The sequence below is a fragment of the Mirounga leonina genome, unplaced genomic scaffold, assembly GCF_011800145.1.
Source record: "Mirounga leonina isolate KUSES-001 unplaced genomic scaffold, KU_Mleo_1.0 Mir_178, whole genome shotgun sequence".
Classification (NCBI taxonomy): Eukaryota; Metazoa; Chordata; class Mammalia; order Carnivora; family Phocidae; genus Mirounga; species Mirounga leonina.
In genome coordinates, this window is record NW_023270464.1 from 28,274,318 (window position 1) to 28,295,514 (window position 21,197).

At 61.6% G+C, this 21,197-nt stretch overlaps 1 protein-coding gene across 2 annotated transcripts in view; it reads left to right on the forward strand.

The window, feature by feature from the left end:
* Positions 1–21,197, forward strand: part of RASGRF1 (Ras protein specific guanine nucleotide releasing factor 1) — a 97,191-nt gene that overhangs the window by 69,465 nt on the left and 6,529 nt on the right. The window contains exons 15-24 of one of the 2 annotated variants that reach the window (XM_035024364.1): positions 2,327–2,703; positions 4,506–4,631; positions 5,970–6,140; positions 6,404–6,510; positions 6,933–7,045; positions 7,767–7,827; positions 10,740–10,843; positions 12,073–12,157; positions 13,964–14,161; positions 17,960–18,039. In XM_035024364.1, coding sequence (XP_034880255.1) covers positions 2,327–2,703; positions 4,506–4,631; positions 5,970–6,140; positions 6,404–6,510; positions 6,933–7,045; positions 7,767–7,827; positions 10,740–10,843; positions 12,073–12,157; positions 13,964–14,161; positions 17,960–18,039 — 1,422 coding nt within the window. The remainder of the gene's footprint in view (positions 1–2,326; positions 2,704–4,505; positions 4,632–5,969; positions 6,141–6,403; positions 6,511–6,932; positions 7,046–7,766; positions 7,828–10,739; positions 10,844–12,072; positions 12,158–13,963; positions 14,162–17,959; positions 18,040–21,197) is intronic. The other variant, XM_035024366.1, reaches the window with a different exon arrangement.

Genomic DNA, 21,197 nt, shown 5'->3' on the forward strand with positions numbered 1-21,197 from the left:
CCGGGACCCCACCCTGCTATGGAGAGAGGGGGCGCCCCATCGGGCACACGCGGGCTGGCATGGGGAAGGCAGGCCACCCTTCCACCCCCAGTGCCAGAGCCCAGCCCCGCCGTCAGGCCAGCCGGGGCCCAGAGAGGCCAGGAGACTCGGCCCCGGGCCCCCAGTGTCCGCGGCTGTTGGGGGCCCGAGCCAGGGCCCTGGGCTGGCCGCGTGCCCTCGAGGCGCCGTCTGTGGTCGCTGCAGCGGGCGGGGTGGCGGCGACCCTCACTCTCCTTTTCCTCCTGTCCTCTTGCTGTCCTGCTCCAACCGCTGTTCACCTGCCCACCCCCAGCTCTGGCCAAGCCTCGAGGGGCCCGGTGGGTCACCGCGAGCCCTGGGTCCCTGCCAGGTGAGAACTCGAAGGGCAGGCACGGCCCGCGTCGCAGGCTCGGGGCCGGCCCAGAGAGCCGGCCTCAGGACCGCAGCATCCGTGCACCAGCTGGCACCCAACAGCAGCCTTTACCCCACCTCCCCGAGGACTTACCCGGGCGAGAGCCGAACGGAGCGAGGCCGGGCGGGGAGTGACCCCACATGGGCCTGCAGCCCCGCGGAGATGCACGGAAAGGCAGTTAGCAATCCCCACTTGGCACGGGGACAGCGAGGCCGAGTCACGAGGGCTGCCCTGTGGTCGGCCAAGTTCAGGGACCGCATCCAAGCTCCCGAGGGACCTCACTGCTCTGGGGGACTCGTCAGGAAGTGGGAGGGGCCAGCAGGTGACTTCCTTTTGTGCCCAGACCCCAGCAGTGGGAAGGCCAGCCCATCCCGAGCCCCAGAGCCCCGCTGAATGTCCCCCACCCCCTCGGCGAGACTTGGGCCCAGAGCCTCAGTTCTAGGGCTGCCTCGAAAAGAGCTACTGTGTCCCACCAGCTCCCCAGGGCCGCCGGGAGGCCACGCTGGTCCCAAATGAGAGCCCAGGACGTGACTGCCCCTGTACCCCAGTCCCTCGGCCTGCCCACACCGGCACTCACAGTCCACCTGCTCTGGCGTCATCGGGGCAGGGCAGGTCTTGTCTCTGCTCTGAACTTCTGGAACCTCCCCAACCTGAGAAAGCTGGACAAACCACCCCCATCCAGGCTGGGCTCCCACGTGCAAACCAAGGGGACCATTCCTGGGGGCCCAGAGGTCTGTCCCGTACAGAACACAGAGCAGACACATTTCACACTTGTGAGCGATTTTATGTATTGTTGCATACATGTCACCCACTTCCAGCCTGGCCCTGAGCGGTGGACCCTGGCGTGAGGAGGCAGGTGCCTGACCGGGATTGCTGGGAGACCCCACGTCCCGCTCCCTGCCCCAGGCTTGCCCCCACTCTTGTCTCTGAGCCTCAGCCTCCCCATCCGTAAACACCCTCAGGACCTGTGTGAGGGCGAGGTCAGAGCGTGTGGGGGACATCAGGCCCTTGTGGACAGAGAGCCTGCTGCTGACGGGGAAGCCTGGGTCCCTGCCCAGACCCCAGGATGGGACACTTGCATGAGCAGACCTCCGGCCACGGGCCATGTCATCACACCGCCCCCTGGCCCTGTGTCCCCTCAAATGCACCTGCTCAGAGGACCAGCCCAGGTGCCAGTGTCCTGAGGTGTCACTTAACTGGCTTTGCTTCTTGGGGCATCGAGCCAAAGGACACCACCAGCCAGAGTGGGAAGAGGAAGGGTTTTCCTTGCAGCAAGGAGCAAAAACACCAGGGATGTTTCCCAAAGCTGCGTCCCTCCAAAAACAATCTTGGGACGTTTTAGGCTAAGGGCAGATGCATGTTGATGGAGGGGCTCACGCGATGCAGAATTCACGGAAATTGGGGCAAAGCTGTCCTGAGCTGGCAGAGCCCAGGTCCGAGCTGAGTGAGGTCACGAGGCCGACGGGGGCTGGCGTCCTCAAGGCCCCTGCTTGCATTGATCCTGGGTGTGGGTGCTCAGAGGGGTTTAAGTCCTGTAAACACAACTCAAGAATGTGTGTCGGGTCGGTCTGGACTTCTGAACCGGCGCTGGGAGTTGAACCACTGGTTTATTGCTCCTGACATGAGGAGGCTGTCCCCCACCTGGAAGTGCGTGTCTGTCCGCACCTTCGGTTCCCTCTAGATCACTACAGCCTGGGGTCTGTTCTGCAATTTCAGCGTCTCCCAGACAGCTCTGCAGGGAGTGTGCTCAGGCGAGCGGTGCCGGGTGGGTGTAGACCCCAAGGTGGCCCGGGCCCCCCGTGTCCTGCTGCCCCCCCCCGGAGACAGGGGGACCCCAGGCCTGGGAAGACAGCCAGGCCCACGCTGACCCTTGGTCGCCGTCCGCCGTCCACCCCACAGGTCGCTGGAGCTCTTGTTTGCCAGTGGTCAGAACAGCAAGCTTCTATACGGTGACCCTCCCAAGTCCCCGCGCGCCACGCGCAAGTTCTCCTCGCCGCCGCCCCTGTCCATCACCAAGACGTCGTCCCCCAGCCGCCGGCGGAAGCTGTCCCTGAACATCCCCATCATCACGGGCGGCAAGGCCCTGGACCTGGCCGCCCTCAGCTGCAGCTCCAACGGCTACACCAGCCTGTGCTCGGCCGTGTCGCCCTTCAGCAAGGCCACGCTGGACACCAGCAAGCTCTACGTGTCCAGCAGCTTCGCCAACAAGATCCCGGACGAGGACGACATGGCCCCTGAGAAGCCTGAAGAGCCCATGGCTCTCAGCAAGCAGAGTGAGTGGACGCGCGGGCCGAGCCACCCCTTCGGTCCCCGGCCCCACCAGGCTCCCCGAGGGCAACAGGGGCTTGGGGGTCCCGGACAGAGGGTGGTGGCCACGCGCGTGCGAGCCCCGCCTGCAGGGAGGCAGGCAGAGACCCCCGGGGCATCGGATGAGCGGTTCCGTGGTCAGGCTGCCTGACGGTGCGGTTTGTCCTGCGTCCCCGGTCCGTCCGTCCGTCTGCGGGGTGGGTCCTGGACCCGGGAGAGGAGAGGTCAGCAGACCTAGGTCCCGCACCCCGGGCTTCACGGTGCAGACGAGGAACAGGACCACACACGCACATGGGGACATCTGGTATGCTGTGTTCCAGGGATATTCGAGGGGCCCCAGGGGTGGGCGGGGACGGGGTCTGCAGAGTCAGAGAAGGCTTTCTGGAGGGCCCATGTTTTCACCAGAAGGAAGAGAGCATGATGGGGCAGGCGAGACCGAAGCAAGGAAGGGCGTGTGTGTTCAGGAACCGCCTGCGGCTCGGTATGGCTGGAATAGTGGGGGTGGGGGCAACACAGAGACCAGGAGGGACAGGCTGCCAACTCCCTACTCTCAGAGCCCTCCTGACCATTCTGGAAGGGCATCTCCGTGGATGGTTGGGCTGGTGCTCTGTCTTAGTTCAGCTCAGGACACGTCCTGGGTGTCCAGGGCGCACTCTCGGTTAGCACGCGTGTGCATGCAGATGCACGAATGTGCACATACACACCTGGGCTGGTTGGAACCCCAGGCCTTGAGGAAGAGGCCTTGGAGGAAGACGTTGGAGATAGGCTGTCTCCTCTGTGCGTCAGGGGGAGGGGAGGGAACCCCAGTGACTGAGAGTCTGTAACCAAGGGAACAGCCTAGCAGAGAGCCCCAAATGCCAGCCGACAGGAGCAAAGGACAGGGCGAACCATCTGCCCTAAACCCACAGCGAATCCAGGCCTGTCACATCCCGAAATTCAACATGACTCAGTCCTGAAAAGTGATCTCCTAACGGGCTTCTTGACCAGTGATCGAGGGGACCCTGAGCCCGTCTGTGCACCAACTCGTGTGTGGGCGTGTGTGTGCAGATGTTCGTTCCTAAAGAGAAGGACTGTCTCGGTCTCAAAACGGTCACGTGTAATTTCACTCTCTTTCCAGTTGGGGAAACTGAGGACCAGATAGGTTAAAAGTTTTTGACCAAGATCTCACTTTTAACACAATTCATCACTTTTCTCCAAAGTGTGTAAACCACGAGTCTCCCAAGGTTAGGGAGACTGTAAGTTATTGCCAAAACCAGGACACTTGATAGTGACCAGAAGTGCGGGACCACAGGCACAGAGCGGGACTTTCCAGGCAACGTGGCACAGATGGTCACCCTAAGATGCTTCACGCACACGCACACGCTCACGGGTGCACACAGAGACATACACAAACGCGAGGGGTCACAGGGTACGGCACCTTGTCACTCAGAGTGTGGTCTGTGACCAGCCACACGCGCATCCCCTGGGGACGCATTAGTGATGTACAGCCCCGCTCCAGACCCCCCGAGTCAGCACCTGCATCCTAACGAGTTCCCCAGTGGTGCCCGTGAGGGTCTGAGAAGCCCGGGTAGAAAAGAGCCATCTTGGAGACTCAGGACCCCCGTTGGCGCAGGAAAGGCTCTGACCACTCCCACGGCAAATACGCTGTCGGGCTGCCTTCAGCCAGCAAATCCCAAACCCACTTTGTTCTGCTTCGGTCGCTTATGGGCCTGAATTGCTAAAGGAGTGACTACTGAAGACACGTGACGTTATTTCTTCTCTGCCCCAGGCTCAGAAGTCTCCATGAGGGAAGAGTCCGACAACGACCAAAACCAGAGTGACGATGGGGACACCGAGGCCTCACCGACCAAATCGCCAACGACGCCAAAGTCAGTCAAAAGCAGAAATTCCTCAGGTACAGCTCAGCACTTGGACGTTACAGATGGATTCCGGGAGGACACGGGAGGCCCTGGCCAGGAGCCGGGGGCGGGGGGGGGGGGGGGCGGGGGGGGTCCCGGCCGGGGGCCCGGGGGCCGGGGGGGGGGGGTGCGGGGCTCTCGCTGAGTGCAGGCCAGGGACCCGGGCCCCGCGTGCAGGGCCACCGCCGTGCGTCACAGCCGGCAGGGCGATGGCCGGGCTCGGGCCACTCCTGCCCAGCAGTCACCCCGGCTCATTACCAGACGGTGCAGCAGACGCAGGAGGGACCAGGAGGGGTGGGGGCGGCTCGTTCACAGGGACCCAGGTCCTTTCACCGTCGGGCGGCCTTGTGGAGCGGCAGGTGGGTCCCAGTTACGGACCGAGGGAGGAGACCCTGACGGGGTGACAGCCCCCGCCCACGCCTGACTCCTGACCCCGAAGGGTCCCGGGTCCCCACTCGGTGCTCCCCGCCCGAGCCCTCGCTCCGCCTCACCTCCTGGGGCACCCCTCGTGCCTCCAGCCCATGGACTCCCCCGCCATGCCGGCCTCCCAGGGAGACCCCGTGAGTCCCAGGCCCGCCCAGCCATGCATCCACGGCCACGGCTTCTCAGAGCCACCACCACGCAAGCATCAGAACTGAGCTCCCTACAGCATAAGTGCTGTGCCTTCGTCCTGAGCGAGGATTGCTCTCCAGAGACTTAAAGATGGCACGACAGGCTTCCAGAGTCAGGGTCTGTGGCCGTTACCGCTAAAAGTTAAGCATTATTCGGCACTGATGCTCCACGGTGCGCGACGCCACGTACTTGGGGCCGTGCCCTCCCCTCTAACCGTGACATCCACTGCTCGGAGCAGGTATTAATGTCCCGATTGCGCAGAGACGCGGCCACACGGCGAGCCAGGCCTCACTCCCCCCCACTGCGCCCACGAGCCCGTCAGTATGAATTCCTGGTGTCAGGTACTGGACGGGCTACGTGCTCATCCCAAATAGGCTGAGAGTGTGAGGAGGCTCATGACTCTGTCTCCAAGCAGCCCGGGCCCGGCTGAGCCCTGGGGGTAAAGGAACATCAGGGGTGGACGGGGCGCTGGCTGGGGACTTCTGCAGACCAGAGAAGGCGGAGGGAGGCAGGGGCTTTTCCTACCCCGAGACCGCCCTGGGGGTGGCACGCCCCTCTGGGGACCTGAGCAGGGAACAGCCCCCACCTCTGCCTGCTAAGCCCCGGGACGCAGTGGAGACAGGCTGCCCGTCTTGAGGCTGCTGCAGCGTGGGGACCCCCGGTTTCCCGACAGTGAGGGCTGCACCAGGGAAGGCTGAGGGTCGGCTTTGCCCCCTCCACAGAGTTCCCCCTCTTTTCCTACAACAACGGGGTCGTCATGACCTCGTGTCGGGAACTGGACAACACACGCAGTGCCCTGTCGGCGGCCTCTGCCTTTGCCATAGCCACGGCGGGAGCCAACGAGGGCACCCCGAACAAGGAGAAGTACCGGAGGATGTCCCTGGCCAGCGCAGGTATGCGGGAGGGGGTCCCCTCCCTCCGCGGGCTCAGCCCAGCTGCAGACAGGCCACCCCAGCCCCAGGAACTGTCCCCCTCCCGGTGTTCAGGGCTTGCTGCTCTGGGCCTTGGCCAGCACCGACCCCCGGCCGGAAGCCGCCCACCCGCCCACCCGCCAACCACGGCAGCAGCCGGCTTCCCCAGGCCTGGGCTTTACATCCAGACGAGCACTGAGCCCCATTTCTAGTCCTCCTATACCCTCTGTCCCCTGTGCCACCAGGGTTTCCCCCCGACCAGAGGAACGGGGACAAGGAGTTCGTGATCCGCCGAGCGGCCACCAACCGCGTCCTGAACGTGCTCCGCCACTGGGTCTCCAAACACTCTCAGGTGGGTGGGAGGCCCCCGGCGCTGGCCCCCAAGAGCCGCTGCCCTCTGAGACCACGGGCAGGACCGCGAGCAGGACGGCCTCGGGGGCAGTGGGAGGGAGGGAGCCCAGGTGAGCCGTCCAGCACCCTCAGAAGGGGCTGCTCTGGTGTCTGGCCTGGGAGGGCACCAAGGACATTCCCGGGCCCCGGGGCTGGGTCCCTCCACCTCTGTCTGCAGCAGGGGGCCAAGGAGGTCCGCACCCCCAGAGTCCTGGCCTGGGGGTGCAGCTGGCCAGGGTAGGACCCTTGGTCTTTATCAGAGTTTTATACCTAAGGGCCTCTAGGCTCCCCTGGTGGCCTGCACGGCCAGGGCAAACGAAGACGAGGCAGGCAGCCCTCCACGTGTGGCTGGACAGGGCAACGCCAGCGTGTCTCCCCCCACAGGACTTTGAGACCAACGACGAGCTCAGATGCAAGGTGATCAGCTTCCTGGAGGAGGTCATGCACGACCCCGAGCTGCTGACCCAGGAGAGAAAGGCTGCAGCCAACATCATCAGGTATGGGTGGCCTCGGCCCCGCTGAGCTTGGCCCGCTGCCCGGGGCCCAGGCTCTGCCCCACACGGCCGGCCACGGGCAGGGAGCCGGGGAGGCCCTTCCAGGCAGGCTGGCCTCAGGCAGGGGTGCGGGGGCAGGAGCCCCGAGCTGCCGGGGGGCCGTGCGCCCCGCCTCTGCAGACGGGCCCCTGAGCAGGCGGCCCATGTGTCCTTCCTCCCCTCAGACCTTGGCCTCCTAGAGTCAGGAACCACGTTCTCCCTGCACAGCCCCCAACTCCTGCCTGGTCCGCGGCGCCCATCGTGGCCGCCGTTCCCGCCCGGGGCTGTTAAATCTTCACGGATTGAGGGTTCAGCTCCGCGGTCACACGAGCCACGTGGCCGCAGACGACGCCCCCAGGAGGAGCGTTCGCACGGCTGCCCAGAGCTGTGCGGATGGGGCAGGCTCGCTTCTGTCTGCAGGCGCTCGGGGCGTCTGCGGGACGGAAACGGGTTACGTTGTTCGTCCCCGATCTCGTCCATCTTCCTCCCGTGCAGACGGGGAGGCCAAGGGTCAGGGAGCTGAGTCCTGACAGTCAGGCCATCAGGGAGACGTCCCTGACAAACGGGCAGTGGGCTCGGGCTCGGGAAGCGCAGAGCAGAGACGAGGCAGCCGTGGGGACCTGCCTGGGGAGGCGAGGCGGGGGTGCGGGCTGCACGGGGCCCATCGCGCCGTCTCGTCCCCTAGGACTCTGACCCAGGAGGACCCGGGCGACAACCAGATCACGCTGGAGGAGATCACACAGATGGTGAGCCGGGCTGCCGCTCACCGGGCCGTTCCCTCCAGCACGCGTCCCCCCGGGGCGGCCGGAACCAAGCGCTGCAGACTGACTCACAGCCGCAGAAGTGCGTCCTGTCCCGGTCCTGGAGGCCAGGGGTTGGAAGTCAGGTGTTGCTGGCGGATGCTCCGGGGAGGGGCCTTCCTGCCTCTTCCAGCTTCCCGGAGCCCCGGGCGGCCCTTGGCGTGTGGCCCTGAACCTCTGATGTCCGCCTCCTTGTTCCAGGCGGTCCTCACTCCTGCGCGTTTCTGAATCACCTTCCCTGAGCATGTCTCTCCCTGGCTCTGAGCCCCCCTCTTGTAAAGACTCCAGTCCTGTGCGATTGGGACTCACCCCAATGACCTCCTCTTAACCCGGGCACATCTGCAAAGACCCTATTTCCAAATCAGGTGACATTCCCAGATACCAGGGAGTGGGACTTTAGCGCCACATTTTGGAGGGAGGAAATTCAACCCGTCACACCTCTGCCCCTCTCCTCATCCTCTGCTCACCAGCCCCGCCCCGGCCCCCGCTGCGTGTTCTCTGCTCCGCGGTCCCCAGAGGAGGGGGGCCGGGGCCCTGGCTGGGGGTGGTGGGCTGCTCCTCTGTGCTGAGCCGTGCCAGGCTTTCATCAACAGAGGCAAGTCTACACCATCACCCCCACGTTCAAGATGAAGCAGCGGGGGTCTGGGGAGGTGAGGCGCCCTACCCAGGGTCGTGGCATCAGAACTGGTATTGGCATTCAGTTCCGACTCCAGGGCAGGAGATCACCCCACACCCCACGCTGCCTCGTCCCGAGGAGTCGGGGTGCCACTGGCCACCTGCCCAGAAACGTGGGCGCCCCGGGGAGCGCTGTGCTTGCCACGAGGAATGCGGGCTAATGGTGGCGGTTCACGTGGTGAAGGGAGTGGTGTGTGTGCGGGGGCCTGGCCCGGCCCGCTTCCTCCTCCAGGTCAGGGATGTGCCCCCCGCATGCCACCGCAAGCCACCCCAGAGCCTGGGCCCCCGCCACCATGGCGGCCTGGGAAGCTCAAGGCCGACTGGTTCTGACCCCCCTGCAGCCCGTCCTGGCTCACTTCCCAAACTGGCGACTTGAGCTCCTGTCGTTGCCGTACTCAGTGCTCACACTGAGGACTCCAGGGCCTGGGCCCACTGCTCCCCCACCCCAGCCCCCGGCTCCTGGAGCCGGCTCTCCGGGGGCCTGGGCATGGGCGAAGGGGAGCACCTGGGGAACACCTCCCTGCAGCGGCCCGCATCCTGCTCTGTGGGCGCAGCACTCAGCCGGGGGGGGGGCGAGGGGGCCGGGGCAGGAAAGGTGTTCCTGCATGCAGACTCCACGCTGACCCTCAGGGCAGGACGCAGGCTGCGCCCTGGGAGACAGGGCTGCTTCCTGGTGCCTGCCCACAGGAGAGCAGTTTCCCAGCAGGGGCCAGCTGGAATGTTTAGCCCTCGAGAACACGAGAGCCTCTTGCTCCCTGGCAAACATCCTGAGCTCTTGCAGAACAAAGCACCGCTGAGCTGCCCCCCGGCCCTGGCTTGTTCCCAGAGCCCAGAGAGCCCGTGGGGGCACTTCCAGTGTGGAGGAGGCTCCAGCGGCCTCACCAGAGAGCCTAAGGGCTGCTTGCAGGGAGACTTTGCCCGGCCCCATGGCAGGTGGGGAAGCTGTGCTTCTGGCCTCCCCTCCAGGGTCACCTTGTTTCCTGGGTGACCAAGCGGGAGCAGGGTGAACAGCCTGCCTGTCCTTGCCCGGCCCCCACGGGCCTCTCCCCGGCCTAGGCCAGCCACAGGCCCTCAGGCCTGACAGTTCAGCCATCCTGGGCCCCCAGGAGGGTCCCTACCCCAAAACTTGCTCCTGTCCCCGTGTCCCCACTTGTCATTCCAATGGCTTCGTGTCCCCGTGTGGCTGCATCCAGGCTTCTGGCCCGTGGCCGACTGCGTGGATACCCTTCCTCTGCTTTCCTGCATTCCGTCCCTGCCCCGTGCTGCGGCTGGAGCTCCCTGAAGCCCAGGACAGTGATTTCCGGTCCTTCTGTGTCCGGTGTCTAGCAAGGACCCTCAGTGACTGTTTGCCGAGGGAGTGGGGGAAGGAGAGAGGCAGACAGTTAGGGGGAGGGCTTGCCCCCTTGCTATGGTGTGGACCCCATTCCCTTGCGAGCAGTGCAGCTCTGGGGGGCTCAGCCCAGCCCCTGGGGCTTCGGGGCAGGGTAGCTGGCCTTTCTGGGTCGGGGTGGTTCTCGTTCCTAACCCCTCTCTCATGGACACCGGCCCCTCCCACGGCCAGCCCTGGTGCTCCTTCCACTCTCTTCTCCGGCTCCCTCCATCCCCTCCTGGATCCAACAAACCGTCCACAGGACCTCTGTGGCAAGGACGCCAGCCTCTCCATGTCCACCTTTGATGAAACCCCGGCCACTGGGATCTTGGTCCCCTGACAAGTGTTTCCCAAGGACTTCCCGTGGCTGGGGTGGGGGGAGAAGGGCAGGTGGTGCCCACGGTGGCCCTGAGGGCCAGAAACATGGGAACCCCAAGACAAAGGCCAGGCAGCCATCTTCTGGGCGCCCCGGAGGTCATCACCCCTGTGAGTCCACATCGAATGAGTCTTCAAAGGAGACGCTGTGGAGCCGGCTAAGTGTCCAGACAGAACCTGAGGGGAGGGACGGGTCACTGGGAGTCATAGCCGGGCTCCAGGCCCAGGCGGCCCATTTCCTGCCGAGTGATGCGGGCCACTCGCGGTCCTCTGGACACCTCTGTGGTCTCGGTCATGGCTGGGACAAGGCTGCCTCGTTGCCGTGTGAGCGCTGCTCCCACCGCCCCTCCCTCCCCCATTCACCAGACCTAGGCCGAGATCACATCTGAGAATCGGCCGGAAATCCAGGAGGGCCTAACTCCGGACTTGCTCCCCTCAGGCCGAAGGCGTGAAGGCAGAGCCCTTTGAAAACCACTCGGCCCTGGAGATCGCGGAGCAGCTGACCCTGCTGGACCACCTCGTCTTCAAGAAGATCCCTTATGAGTGAGTGGGCGCAGGTGCCGGGCCCTCCCAGTCCTCCTCCCCGGCAGCCGGGCCGCACTGCATCCCTGGGACCTGCGCACTAGACTTCCCGAGCCACGCGCACTCTCCGCAGGGGGACAGAAGCGTGGGTGTCCACAGGGGTGCGGGAGGATCCTCGTCCCTGGCCCCGGGTTCTGCACGCAGCGTGTGAGTGTGCACTTGCATGCGCCCCAGGGTTGGGGGGGCAGCTCTGGATCTTGAAGAAGCCCCGAGGCCTGGCATCACCCACTCCGGGCTGTAGTCAGTCTCCCCCGGGTGCTCCTGGTGATTACACTGTTTAAATGAATTCGCACCACCTTCCTGGAGCTCACAGCCTACCACCAGCATCCGTTAACAGCCTCTATAATACGTGCACGGTATTCCCCGACGGTGCTCGGACCCATGGGGCACTTTGCAGTTTTCACGTTTGTATCTAAAGCTGAGGTCAACCTCCTCGTAACCAAGTGTTTCTGAGTTTCTGACAACTGTCCGAGAATAGTTTCCCAAAATTAGGATCTTCGGATCTGAGCTCTGAACCACTGTAGGGCCTTTGGTCTCTGCTTTCCGGAAACTCCCACCGGCCGTCACCGGGTGGAGGGTGGCCGCATCTCGGACACCTGCCGCGTCTCCTGGTGAAGCCCGGGTGCTCTGGGAGGAGAAGCAGAGAATCTTTTCAAACCCAGTTCACTCCCCTCCGGCCCACAGCACACTCACCGTCCCTGCCAAACGCAGAGCTTCCCCTGGGAGGCTCGGGCCGTCTGTGGCCTTCTCACGTGGTCCTCCTCACCAAAACACTCGACCGGCTTGGCTTGTGGGCTCCTTCCCCTTCCGTCCCTAGACTGCAGACCTTCCTCTCTGCACACGAGCCTGAGATGTGAGTTCTCCCCGTCAGGCCCGAGCTCCAGGACAGGACCAGCCGGCACTCTGCACTCTCCAGTAGATGATGTGCCTCCCACAGAGTCTCTCGTCTTCTTGGCCTGGCAGCAGCCCCGTAGGGAAAGTGTGTTCATGTTCCCATTTCACAGATGAGGCCACTGAGGCCCTGAGCCGGGCCAGGCAGAGCTAGACGCCAGCCCAGGGTCCCTTCCTCTCTGGGGCTCTGCAGGAAGTTCCTCCCCAAGAAGTAAAAGCCTTTCAAAGAGCAGAGAAATCACAGCAAAGAACTGAGCAAGGCAGAGCTCATGGGCCCTGGGTTTCCTTACTTCCCACAGGGAGTTCTTCGGACAAGGCTGGATGAAACTGGAGAAGAACGAAAGGACCCCTTACATCATGAAGACCACTAAGCATTTCAATGACGTGAGTACGGGGGCCCGGGGTCGGGGGGCAGTGCCTTTCTCTCCCAGGTTTTTCTTCAGCAGGACCCTTGAGGTCCTGGGTGACCAAGGGTGCAAGAGTGGGCTCCACACGAGGCACTGGACTCCTATGATTTGTAGGCATCATAATCTCACACCGACCCTTAGCCCACGTTGTAGACACAAGGAGACCAAGGCTCCCAGGGTGGATGCCTGGGATCTCCTGACAAGTGTCTGGAGGAAGACGTGTCCCGGTGACATCCCCAGGGCCGCCCCGGCTCCAGCCCCGGCCAGCACAGGGCGCCGGCGGCTCCCGCCCCTTACGAGCCCCGAGGGCACTCTGAGCCGAGTCATGGCCCGAGTGAGGGCGCTTGATGGCTGGATGCTGGAGCACAGGACTCTGCTTGTCCTGACGGCCTGTCCGGCTGCCCGGGCTGCCCAGCCAACGCCCCGCGCCGGGGAGGCTCCTTGGCCGTCGGGAGGAAAGGCAGGAGACCCCCCTACTGCAGCTCGGGGTGGAGCCCTGTAGGGAACCCAGCAGCAGAACAGGGGGCCCCTGTCGGAGCTGGAGAGAGTAAGTGGAGAAGGTGGGTGGGTCCCGGAAACACCCCACCCCAGGGTGTGCCCGGGACCCAGGCGAGCCGAGGGCCAGGACACGACGTAAGCATCAGTGGCCTGTTTGCCTCATGCCGGCCTCTGCGCCACGGTCTTCGTCATCACCGTCTCGTTTAACCCCGTCTCTCTCACTTTATGATCAGGTAAACTGAGGCCCAAGGGGGTTAAATTCCATCCCCAACATTACACAGCAGGACAGCCTGCTTTGAACCCACGCAGTCCACCTCCGAGGGCTGTCCTCATCATCACCTGGCATCTGGCCATCTCTCTTAAAATCCGGCATTTCCACCAGACACAGAATGTGTGCCTCCATGACGGAGACCGTCACAGCCTGCCACTGTTTCTAGACCTTTCTCTGACTCTTTGCCTCATTGGTGGTACCAACTGGGCTCTCCAACATCAGGGCTAGAATGAGGGCAGGGGACCGAGGTGCCCGGAGTGCACCCACCCTCGTGCCCACGTGCACCCTTGAAGCCTGCAGCCCCTTAGGACGGAGTTGAGTGCAAATGTTGATAATGAATCTCAGTGGTGGTTCCAGAGTACTTCCCCTATTTCCCCGTTTGGGATAATGTTTGTTTATGAGGTTAAAGAAATTCTTTTCCTTGTTTGCTAATGGTATTTACCACAGATAAAAGATGGATTTTATCAACACTTCTTTTCGAATCTATTGAGATGGGCCTACGGTTTATCCCCTTTAGTCTGCTAATGTGGAATCACTTCGTCAGGTTCTCAGGAAAGCTCCCATTGCATGTTTATTGGATTGCATTAAAGTCACATCTTAGTTTTGAAAAATGGTATATTTATATTCTCATTTGGAAATTTGATCTTTTTCTTCATCATTCAAACTATTAAAACTTTTTTTTTCATGTAGGTAAATTTTTTTCATGTAAGATCTTCCAAAGTTCACTCTAGGTTCCTGGGTAATTTACACATTTCCACTGGGATTGTGAAGATCTTTTTCATGGTGTTTTCTAGTTGGTGTTTTCCCAATGCATAGGAAAACTTCTCATTTTTGTATGTTGAATCTTTAACCAGCCTCCCTAATGAGCTCTGTCAGTTGTTCTGGTAATGTTCCAGAGCACTGTCTTGGGATTTTCGAACAGGCAGTCGTATCATCTGTAAATGATGGTGATTTATCAGCTTTGCAGTACTTATGACTGTTACTTTTTTCTTGTCTTATTGCATGGGCTTAAAGATCAGCAACTTGATTGCTTCAGAAATCATCCGCAACGAGGACATCAACGCAAGAGTGAGCGCCATCGAGAAATGGGTGGCCGTGGCTGACATATGCCGCTGCTTGCACAACTATAATGCTGTGCTGGAGATCACCTCGTCCATGAACCGGAGCGCAATATTCCGGCTGAAAAAGACGTGGCTCAAAGTCTCCAAGCAGGTGCGGCGGGAAGCCGGCGCCACTGCCTGCCTGGGGCTGGGCTGGGCTGGGACACCAGAGTGCTGGCCTCTGGACATCCATAGGTGGGGAAAGGACAAGGTGAGGGCCAACACTCCCAGGAGAACCCCTTCTCCTATATCACCTGGGACCAGGTATCGGGCCCACCCATATGGCACTGGGACCCACGGAACTTTAATTCCCACTTGAAAAATTAGCACTGCAAAGCAGGGCATGTAAGACAGTGACAACTGGTCCAATGTTCTTCTCCTTGTGTTGGGACAAGAGTGGTGGCTTCGTGCAGATTCGTGCAGATTCTGATCCAGATCTGCAGGGCTGCTGAGACGGTGGCCAGATGGTCTCGCAAGTTCCTTCCCAGGACTCTAGTTTCACCAGCCCTTTTGGCCACCAGGGATAATCAATGATCTTAAATGTGAGCTTGATCTTTATTCGTTGAGAACGTGATTCTGAAATGTGGATTCTTCCTTGGGAATAAAGTTCCCTACACTAAGGTCGTGAGGAGGCAGCTCTCCTAAGAGGAGCACACCATGGGGCCACCTCCTTGGTGCACGCGGTGGATGCCCCAGCCCCAGCCTACACATGTGCAGGAGGCTGGACAGGCACGGCCAAAGGGCAGAGCAAGCCTCTGAAGGCACTGGTAACTTGGCAGCGGGGTCTGTGGTCCTGCCGCCGGGTGGGCTCTGGGGGGCCCAGTGTCTCCAAGGGGCGTGTCTCATCTGGACAGCTCTGCATTTGCATGCTGAGTCCTCCTTACTGTTCTCTTTATTACCCTCCCTCTCACCACCCTCATGCCAATGGCAGGTCACAATCCTGCGACCCCAGGCAGGCAGCAGGTCCATAAATTCCTCTTCCTTAGCTAAGCAGCCTGACTGAGGAAGGCCTGGGATGCTGCCCTTCCCCACATCTGGTCATCCTGGCCCCGGTGACAGTGAGCCTACAGCGTGTTACAGGGTTGGCCCCGCTCCTGGCAAGCCTGGGCCTCTTGCCTCTTCACACATAGACACGCCAGGGCTAGGACAAGGACAGGGGCTCCTGGAAAGAACAGAGGCTGGAGCTCAGGAACTCAGGCGTGTAGGCACATATGGCCGTGTGTGGCACGTGGCGCTGGGGACTCCTGAAGCCAGGGGCTGAGCGGGCCACTGTGGGACCCCCGAGTCATCCAGCCCTCTGTGAGGGCTCAGGCAGGGCAGGTGGCAGAGTCTGAGGGCCTAGTCCGAGTCCGCATCTTTCTTCCCCTGCCCTCAGACCAGCCCCACTTTCCCACCACACTGGGGGCTCCGTGACCCTCCTGGCCTTGTTCCCCAGCGTCACCCGTGGTCTGAAGTTGGGAGGGAACCACCTTGACCATCCCGAAGTCTCCCGTTCTCTTAGAGAAGCGCAAATGGAGGGCAGCTAGAGGTCAAGGCGCGTGGCCTGGCCTGCATTCTCGGATGCCATTCAGGACCTGGGTCCAAACATCAGAGGTGCCTCGGACAGCGCACGCAGACCTGCACACTCTGTGGCCCACTGGGCCCTGCTGGCTTCTCCCAGCCCTTCGGCTGGGCCGTATGCGTCTGCACGGTGCCTGGCCAGCACCAGCCAGGGACGGCCGCTGTCCCTCTGCAGGTGTCCCGTGGATACTTGAGACCCACCAGAGGAGCTATGTTTCTTAGCAGGCCTAAAACACAGCCCCAGCAGTGGGTTTTCATCGTTGGCTTGAATGTGCTGGCCCAAAGCGGGAAAGCATTAGGTCCAAGTGCAGGCCAGCCCGTGCAAGAGCCAAGCAGTCAGGCTTAGGTGGGGACTTCTGGCTCCATTTCCCTGTTCTTCTCCCATCCGTTGCCCCATTCTCTGGAAAGGGGGATCCCCTCCAGGTGCAGATGACTAACAGATCTGTGTGTCGCCCCTCCAGAGGATAGTTGCATTCTCGGGGGGACAGAAGTCTCTCTTTGGCCAGCAATACCTCGGGGCCCCTTTGGGAGGGAGCGGCCTTGGCCATCCGGAAGTGTTCTGTTTGGTGGACAGGAAAGGATGAGCTTGCGGGGGCTCTGTGATCATCTTTGGCCTCCACACCACGTCCAAGGCAGGCTCCTCGCTTGGTCTCTGGTTTCAGTGACATATTCCAAGTGCCCCTTATTTCTGCCCGCGGCAGAGACGCCCAGGGTCCCAGGGGCCTGTGTCTCCTTGAGCTCCTGGCCCCACCAGGAGATACTTGAGTGGCTTCGGAATTCTGTTTTTTAAGCAGTGGCTGGGAAAATCCAGTGGTCTCCCAGGCTGCAGAACTCCTTCCTGGACAGAGCGACGCCCCAGAGGAACACAGATGTGGAAGGAATCAAAGCATGCCCAACTCAGAGCCACAGATTGGCCCCAAGTGTATACCCCAAACCCCCATGTGTGAGAATATCCTCCCTAGGTTCCCACGACCACTGGTGGGGGATACTTCGTCCGGAGCTACGTGGCCCCCGGGGCCTCCTGATCTAGCTTCTGTGGGGCCCACAGTCCTAGGATATCTGAGCTCTTACTGCCTTTAGGGAATACCTGGGCCTACCCTCCCATTCTCCAGATGTGAGCCTGGAGACCCAGCACTCTGCGAGGTGTGTGGCCTTGCCCGTGTGCTCGCTGAGGCCAGTCGCAGCGCCAGCCAGGCCCCCCAGTCCGGGACTCTCCGCCCCTGCATCTGGTCTCACGCCTCAGGTCTTTCTTCCCAGGCGGGTGGGAAGGAGGAACGCGCGGGGCGGCAGCCCTGGACAGAAAACTCTGGAAAAGTGCAGGGAGGACGCTGAGACGCCAGGGCGGAGGTGGGCCAGGCGTCCAGGCTTCAGGACGGATCCGTGAGGGCAGCCATTTCGGGAGGAAGCAGAATCCCGTGCCCTTGGCTGTGTGTGTCCCTTTCACGGGATCCAGAACACATTTCTGCTTTGAGCAGGGTAGGTCCACACCGGTGACGACGCTTCTCATCAGTCGGGGAGCAACCTGAACGGGGTGCTCTTCCAGTCGCGCCCCTTGGGAAGCACACGTGGGTCTCTTCTCCCATCGTGTCATTTTCTGGGGGCAGACTTCTCAGAAAACGTCTGGCCCAAAGCTTAGGGGTTGTGGCCCGTGTCCCCTCAGCCATGGTCTGGACTTTGAGGACGGGAGCTGGAAAGCAGGCTCACTAGTCCACCTCCCCCCGTTGTGTAAATGAGGGAGTGGGGGCCACCGAGGTACAGGGCCTCCCCTGGCTGCGCTGGTCCAGCGCCAAGCTGGACCCAGGGCGGCCTCGCTTAGGCCGAGGCCAGTCTCCAGCCTGACGTGTGGCAGACGGGACCCTCAGCCGGGGGTTGGCTCTTCCCCTGCAAGGCCTGTTCTTCTAGAGGATCAGCTCGTCTGCCATCTTCCTTCTCGACTCTTACATTCGCGTGGGGTCCTGAGAGCTACAGGTGAAGGTGTATCCTTTGGCCGCAACCCTGCAGTTCAGTGCGCGAGAGAGGCTCTGCCCTGGAGCGGGGGCTCCTTGCAGTTGCCAGCCCCACCTCCACCCCCATTCCCAGGGTGCCCGGGGTTTCCGGGTCCCCCACGCCCCACCTCTGTGTTTCTGAAGGGTGCGTGTACGCTCGAGACATACAAGACGGGGGTCCGTGTCTGACTCTTTAGGAGTTGGGGGGTGAGGTTCCAGACTCAGGCGGGCCCCGGAAACGCCCTGCCCCGTGACGGGGCAGAGCAGAGGGAGTTCTGGAGTACCGAGGGCAGCCCGTGGAGTGTGGGCTGGTGCCTTGGGCCTCAGTGCGTGCCGCGTTAGTAAATGCTTCTAATTCTTTCTAGACAAAAGCTTTGATTGACAAGCTCCAAAAGCTTGTATCATCAGAGGGCAGATTTAAGAATCTGAGAGAAGCTCTGAAAAAGTAAGTGTGTGTCATTTTGTCACCATTACTGTTTAAATCGTAGAACCGCATTGCAGAGGCATTCACGGGCCACATCGGCTGGAGCAGGAGGTCTGTCTGTCTGTCTGTCCGACCGTCTACCCACAAGACCCCTAGGCACCCCAGACCTCCAGGGTGGGTCAGCTTCGTCCTCCGTGGTCTGCTGGAGAAATCCCAGAGTCTCGATGGCCTTTCCCGAGAAACAGAGAGAGAGGAGGGGGCACGGGGAGCATGCTCGGTCCCCATAAGCCCGAGAGCTGTGATGCAGAGGCCTCCATTCTGACATGCACACTTGCCCACATTTCAGTATTTCTGACGTCAGAATATGCCCTAAAGTCAATGTGTTTTTTTAATGGGATTGCATTCCTTTTTTTAATTGAGAATTTGTCCCCAAAACAAGACCGCATTGTGCAGAAAATGGCATCTTGGAATCAAAGAAATGCAGTTTTGGCAACAATTGTACCTTACTGTCCACGGAGCCCCCCAGCCGCACCTTACTGTTCGCGGAGCCCCCCCAGCTGCACGTTACTGTTTGCAGAGCCTCCCAGCCTCGGCCCTCTTGTCATTAGACCAGGATGGTCCTGTATCGAGGGCTGTCTTGTGCCCTGGAGGATGTTTAGCAGCAGCCCCGGCCCCCGCCCACAAGATGCCAGTGCCCCCTCCCCAAGTTCTAACCACCAAAACTGCCTCCGCTCACTGCCGACTACCCCTGGGAGGCGAAATCTCCCCCCGGAGACCCACCACTGCACATAGATTCTCCCATCCTGCTTCTGCTGACGACACTGAGGCCCTGGGGCCGTGGTGACAGAGCCAGAACTTGGCACGAGTTGCCTGTGAGGCCAGCGCTCGGTGGTTTGCCCGAGGCCGCCTCCTGTGCAGGTCCAGGCGAGCTGTCCCAGCAGAACAGAGCCCCAGCCCAGCGGTACCCACTGTGGCCACTCACAGTCACCCCCGCAGCTGTGCCCCGAGCCGTGGCACTGGGCTCTGCCACCTGCCATGGGCCGAGCCGGGCTGGCCTCGCCCTTTCCTCTCTGCACCCCTGTGGAGAGACCCTGGGCCACCCCGGGGTCCTGGCTCCTTACAGAGCCCACGAGCGCCTGTCCTGCCGTCAGGGCAGACCACACGGTCACTGCCCCCAGGGCCTGGGGACGAGGCAGGACCCCCCCCGGCAGGCCTGCGCACCCCGCTGCCAGCCCCGTCTGCCCTCCTCGTTGGCCCCCGCCGCCCCGGCCTGTCCTTTGCCAGCTCTGTGTGCCTTTTTTGGTCGCATCTCCATGTACTTGTCCTCAGACGGATGTCCCACCCGCTCTGTGCCGTCTCTCTGGTGCCTGGGCTCCACGGAGCCCCCGGGCTGTGCTTTTGGGGGCTGCCTCATCATGCATTCTCCAGCCTGTCCGCCCGCCCCGGGCGCCCCTCCATCCGCCTCCTTCCCATGGCTGCCTCGTCTGTCCGCCGCCGCCTCCACGCCTCCATGGCCCCTGTTCTGTCTCAGTCCCGTGCTGTCTTCCTTCTTCCCCTGGGCCTGCGTCAGTGCCTGGCCCAGGCACCTCCACTCCCTGCCACCGGGGCAGCGGGGTCTCCGGGCATTCTGGGGGCTGAGGCCCTCATGCAAACCAGGTTCTTGTTTTATGGACGGGTGGGCCAAGCCCTGCGAGGGAACGAGAAATTGGGGACACACGGGGCAGATGTGTCCTGTGCCCCTTCTCCAGAGGCACTGTGGTTTCCCCGTAGATCTGTGCCGTGTGGACCCCTGGGGGTCCGTCTTACCAGGCGGGGGACAGTGGCAGTCTGTGGGCACAGCGGGTGACCCGGACAAGGAGCCGTGCTGAGCCTTACCACGTGGGTCCCAGCCCACAGCACTATGACAATGAATAGCCTTATTACCTTTACCAGCCAAGACTTCACCCCTACATCTTATCCCTCTTCCTCTCGCCCACCTTCTTAAATCCCCCCAGGTCCACCTACAGCGCTTGCTGTGTGCACCTGTCAGTCCCCTGCCCAGAACCCTGAGCATGACCTCATCTGCCCTGCTCATTCCCCAAACCCACACCCTTGAGGAGCCCTGAGACTGTCCCCTCCTGTCTGCCTGCCAGCCATCAGAGCCTCCCACAGCTCCGTGCCACAAGATTTGGCTGAGATTTAAATTTGTCAGTAAAATTTGGTCACCAGCCCTTTTGGGGTCAATTCTGGTTTTGCCCCCTGTCTAATCTTAACCCAGCGCACATTTGCCTTTCTGCACGTTGGCTTTAATTTAAATAGGAAGCCCGCCGTTAGAGGAACCCTGGGGGGCCGGGCTTTCGCTGCAGTCGGCTGAATGAGTGAAAGACAGGGGTGGCCATGGGGGAGCCAGTCGGCTAGCTGACCCCCAGCCCCTCACCAGACCCTCCTCTTCACGGGGGTGAAAATCCACCCATCTGTGGGGATACAAGGAATCCAAGAGCTCCAATATCCCAAATACCTCTTCCCACCTTGATTTTCTGCCTGTGCCCACCCAGCAAAGCCTGGTCTCCCGTTAACAAGACGACAGAGCAGTTTGTCCAGGTGGCAAAAAACAAGATTGGACTCTGGGCCCCACCCCCACTCCTGCCCCATGGCAATTTTTTCCCCCAAATCTGAGTGCCTAATTTTCTTGCACTGCGTGCTGGAGGCTTGGACCCTGGCCACAGGGGTTCCAGGCCACACAGCCCAGCCTGAGTGCCCCTCACACCCTCCCTGGGAAGGAGAGGAGGGCCCTAACCAGAGGCAGCAGAGTGGGTGGGAGAGTAGCCGGTCCCTGCCCCCCGGGGCAAGGCAGAGGAGGGAAAAGGGAGTGGTGACTCCTTGGTGGAAGCCCACTGGGCAGCCGCCTCTGATTTTCAGTTGCCGGTACCCTGTGATCTCTGTTGTCCCGCTTGACATCATCAAAAATTTCTTGGTGGAAAGAAATATCCCAGCTGGGGACCCCAAACAACCACAGAAAGGCAAGACCACATCTAGGCACTGCCCAGAAAGCCAGAGACATCATGTAGAATGGAAAGTGGGGCACTTTCCTCTCTTCTCCCTAAAACCCCAGGTACGGGCATGTGAGGGGTCTGTCAGCAGGGGAAGCCACCCCATACCAGCTCTTGTGGGCGGGCTCTGATCCAGGCGGGGCAAGACCC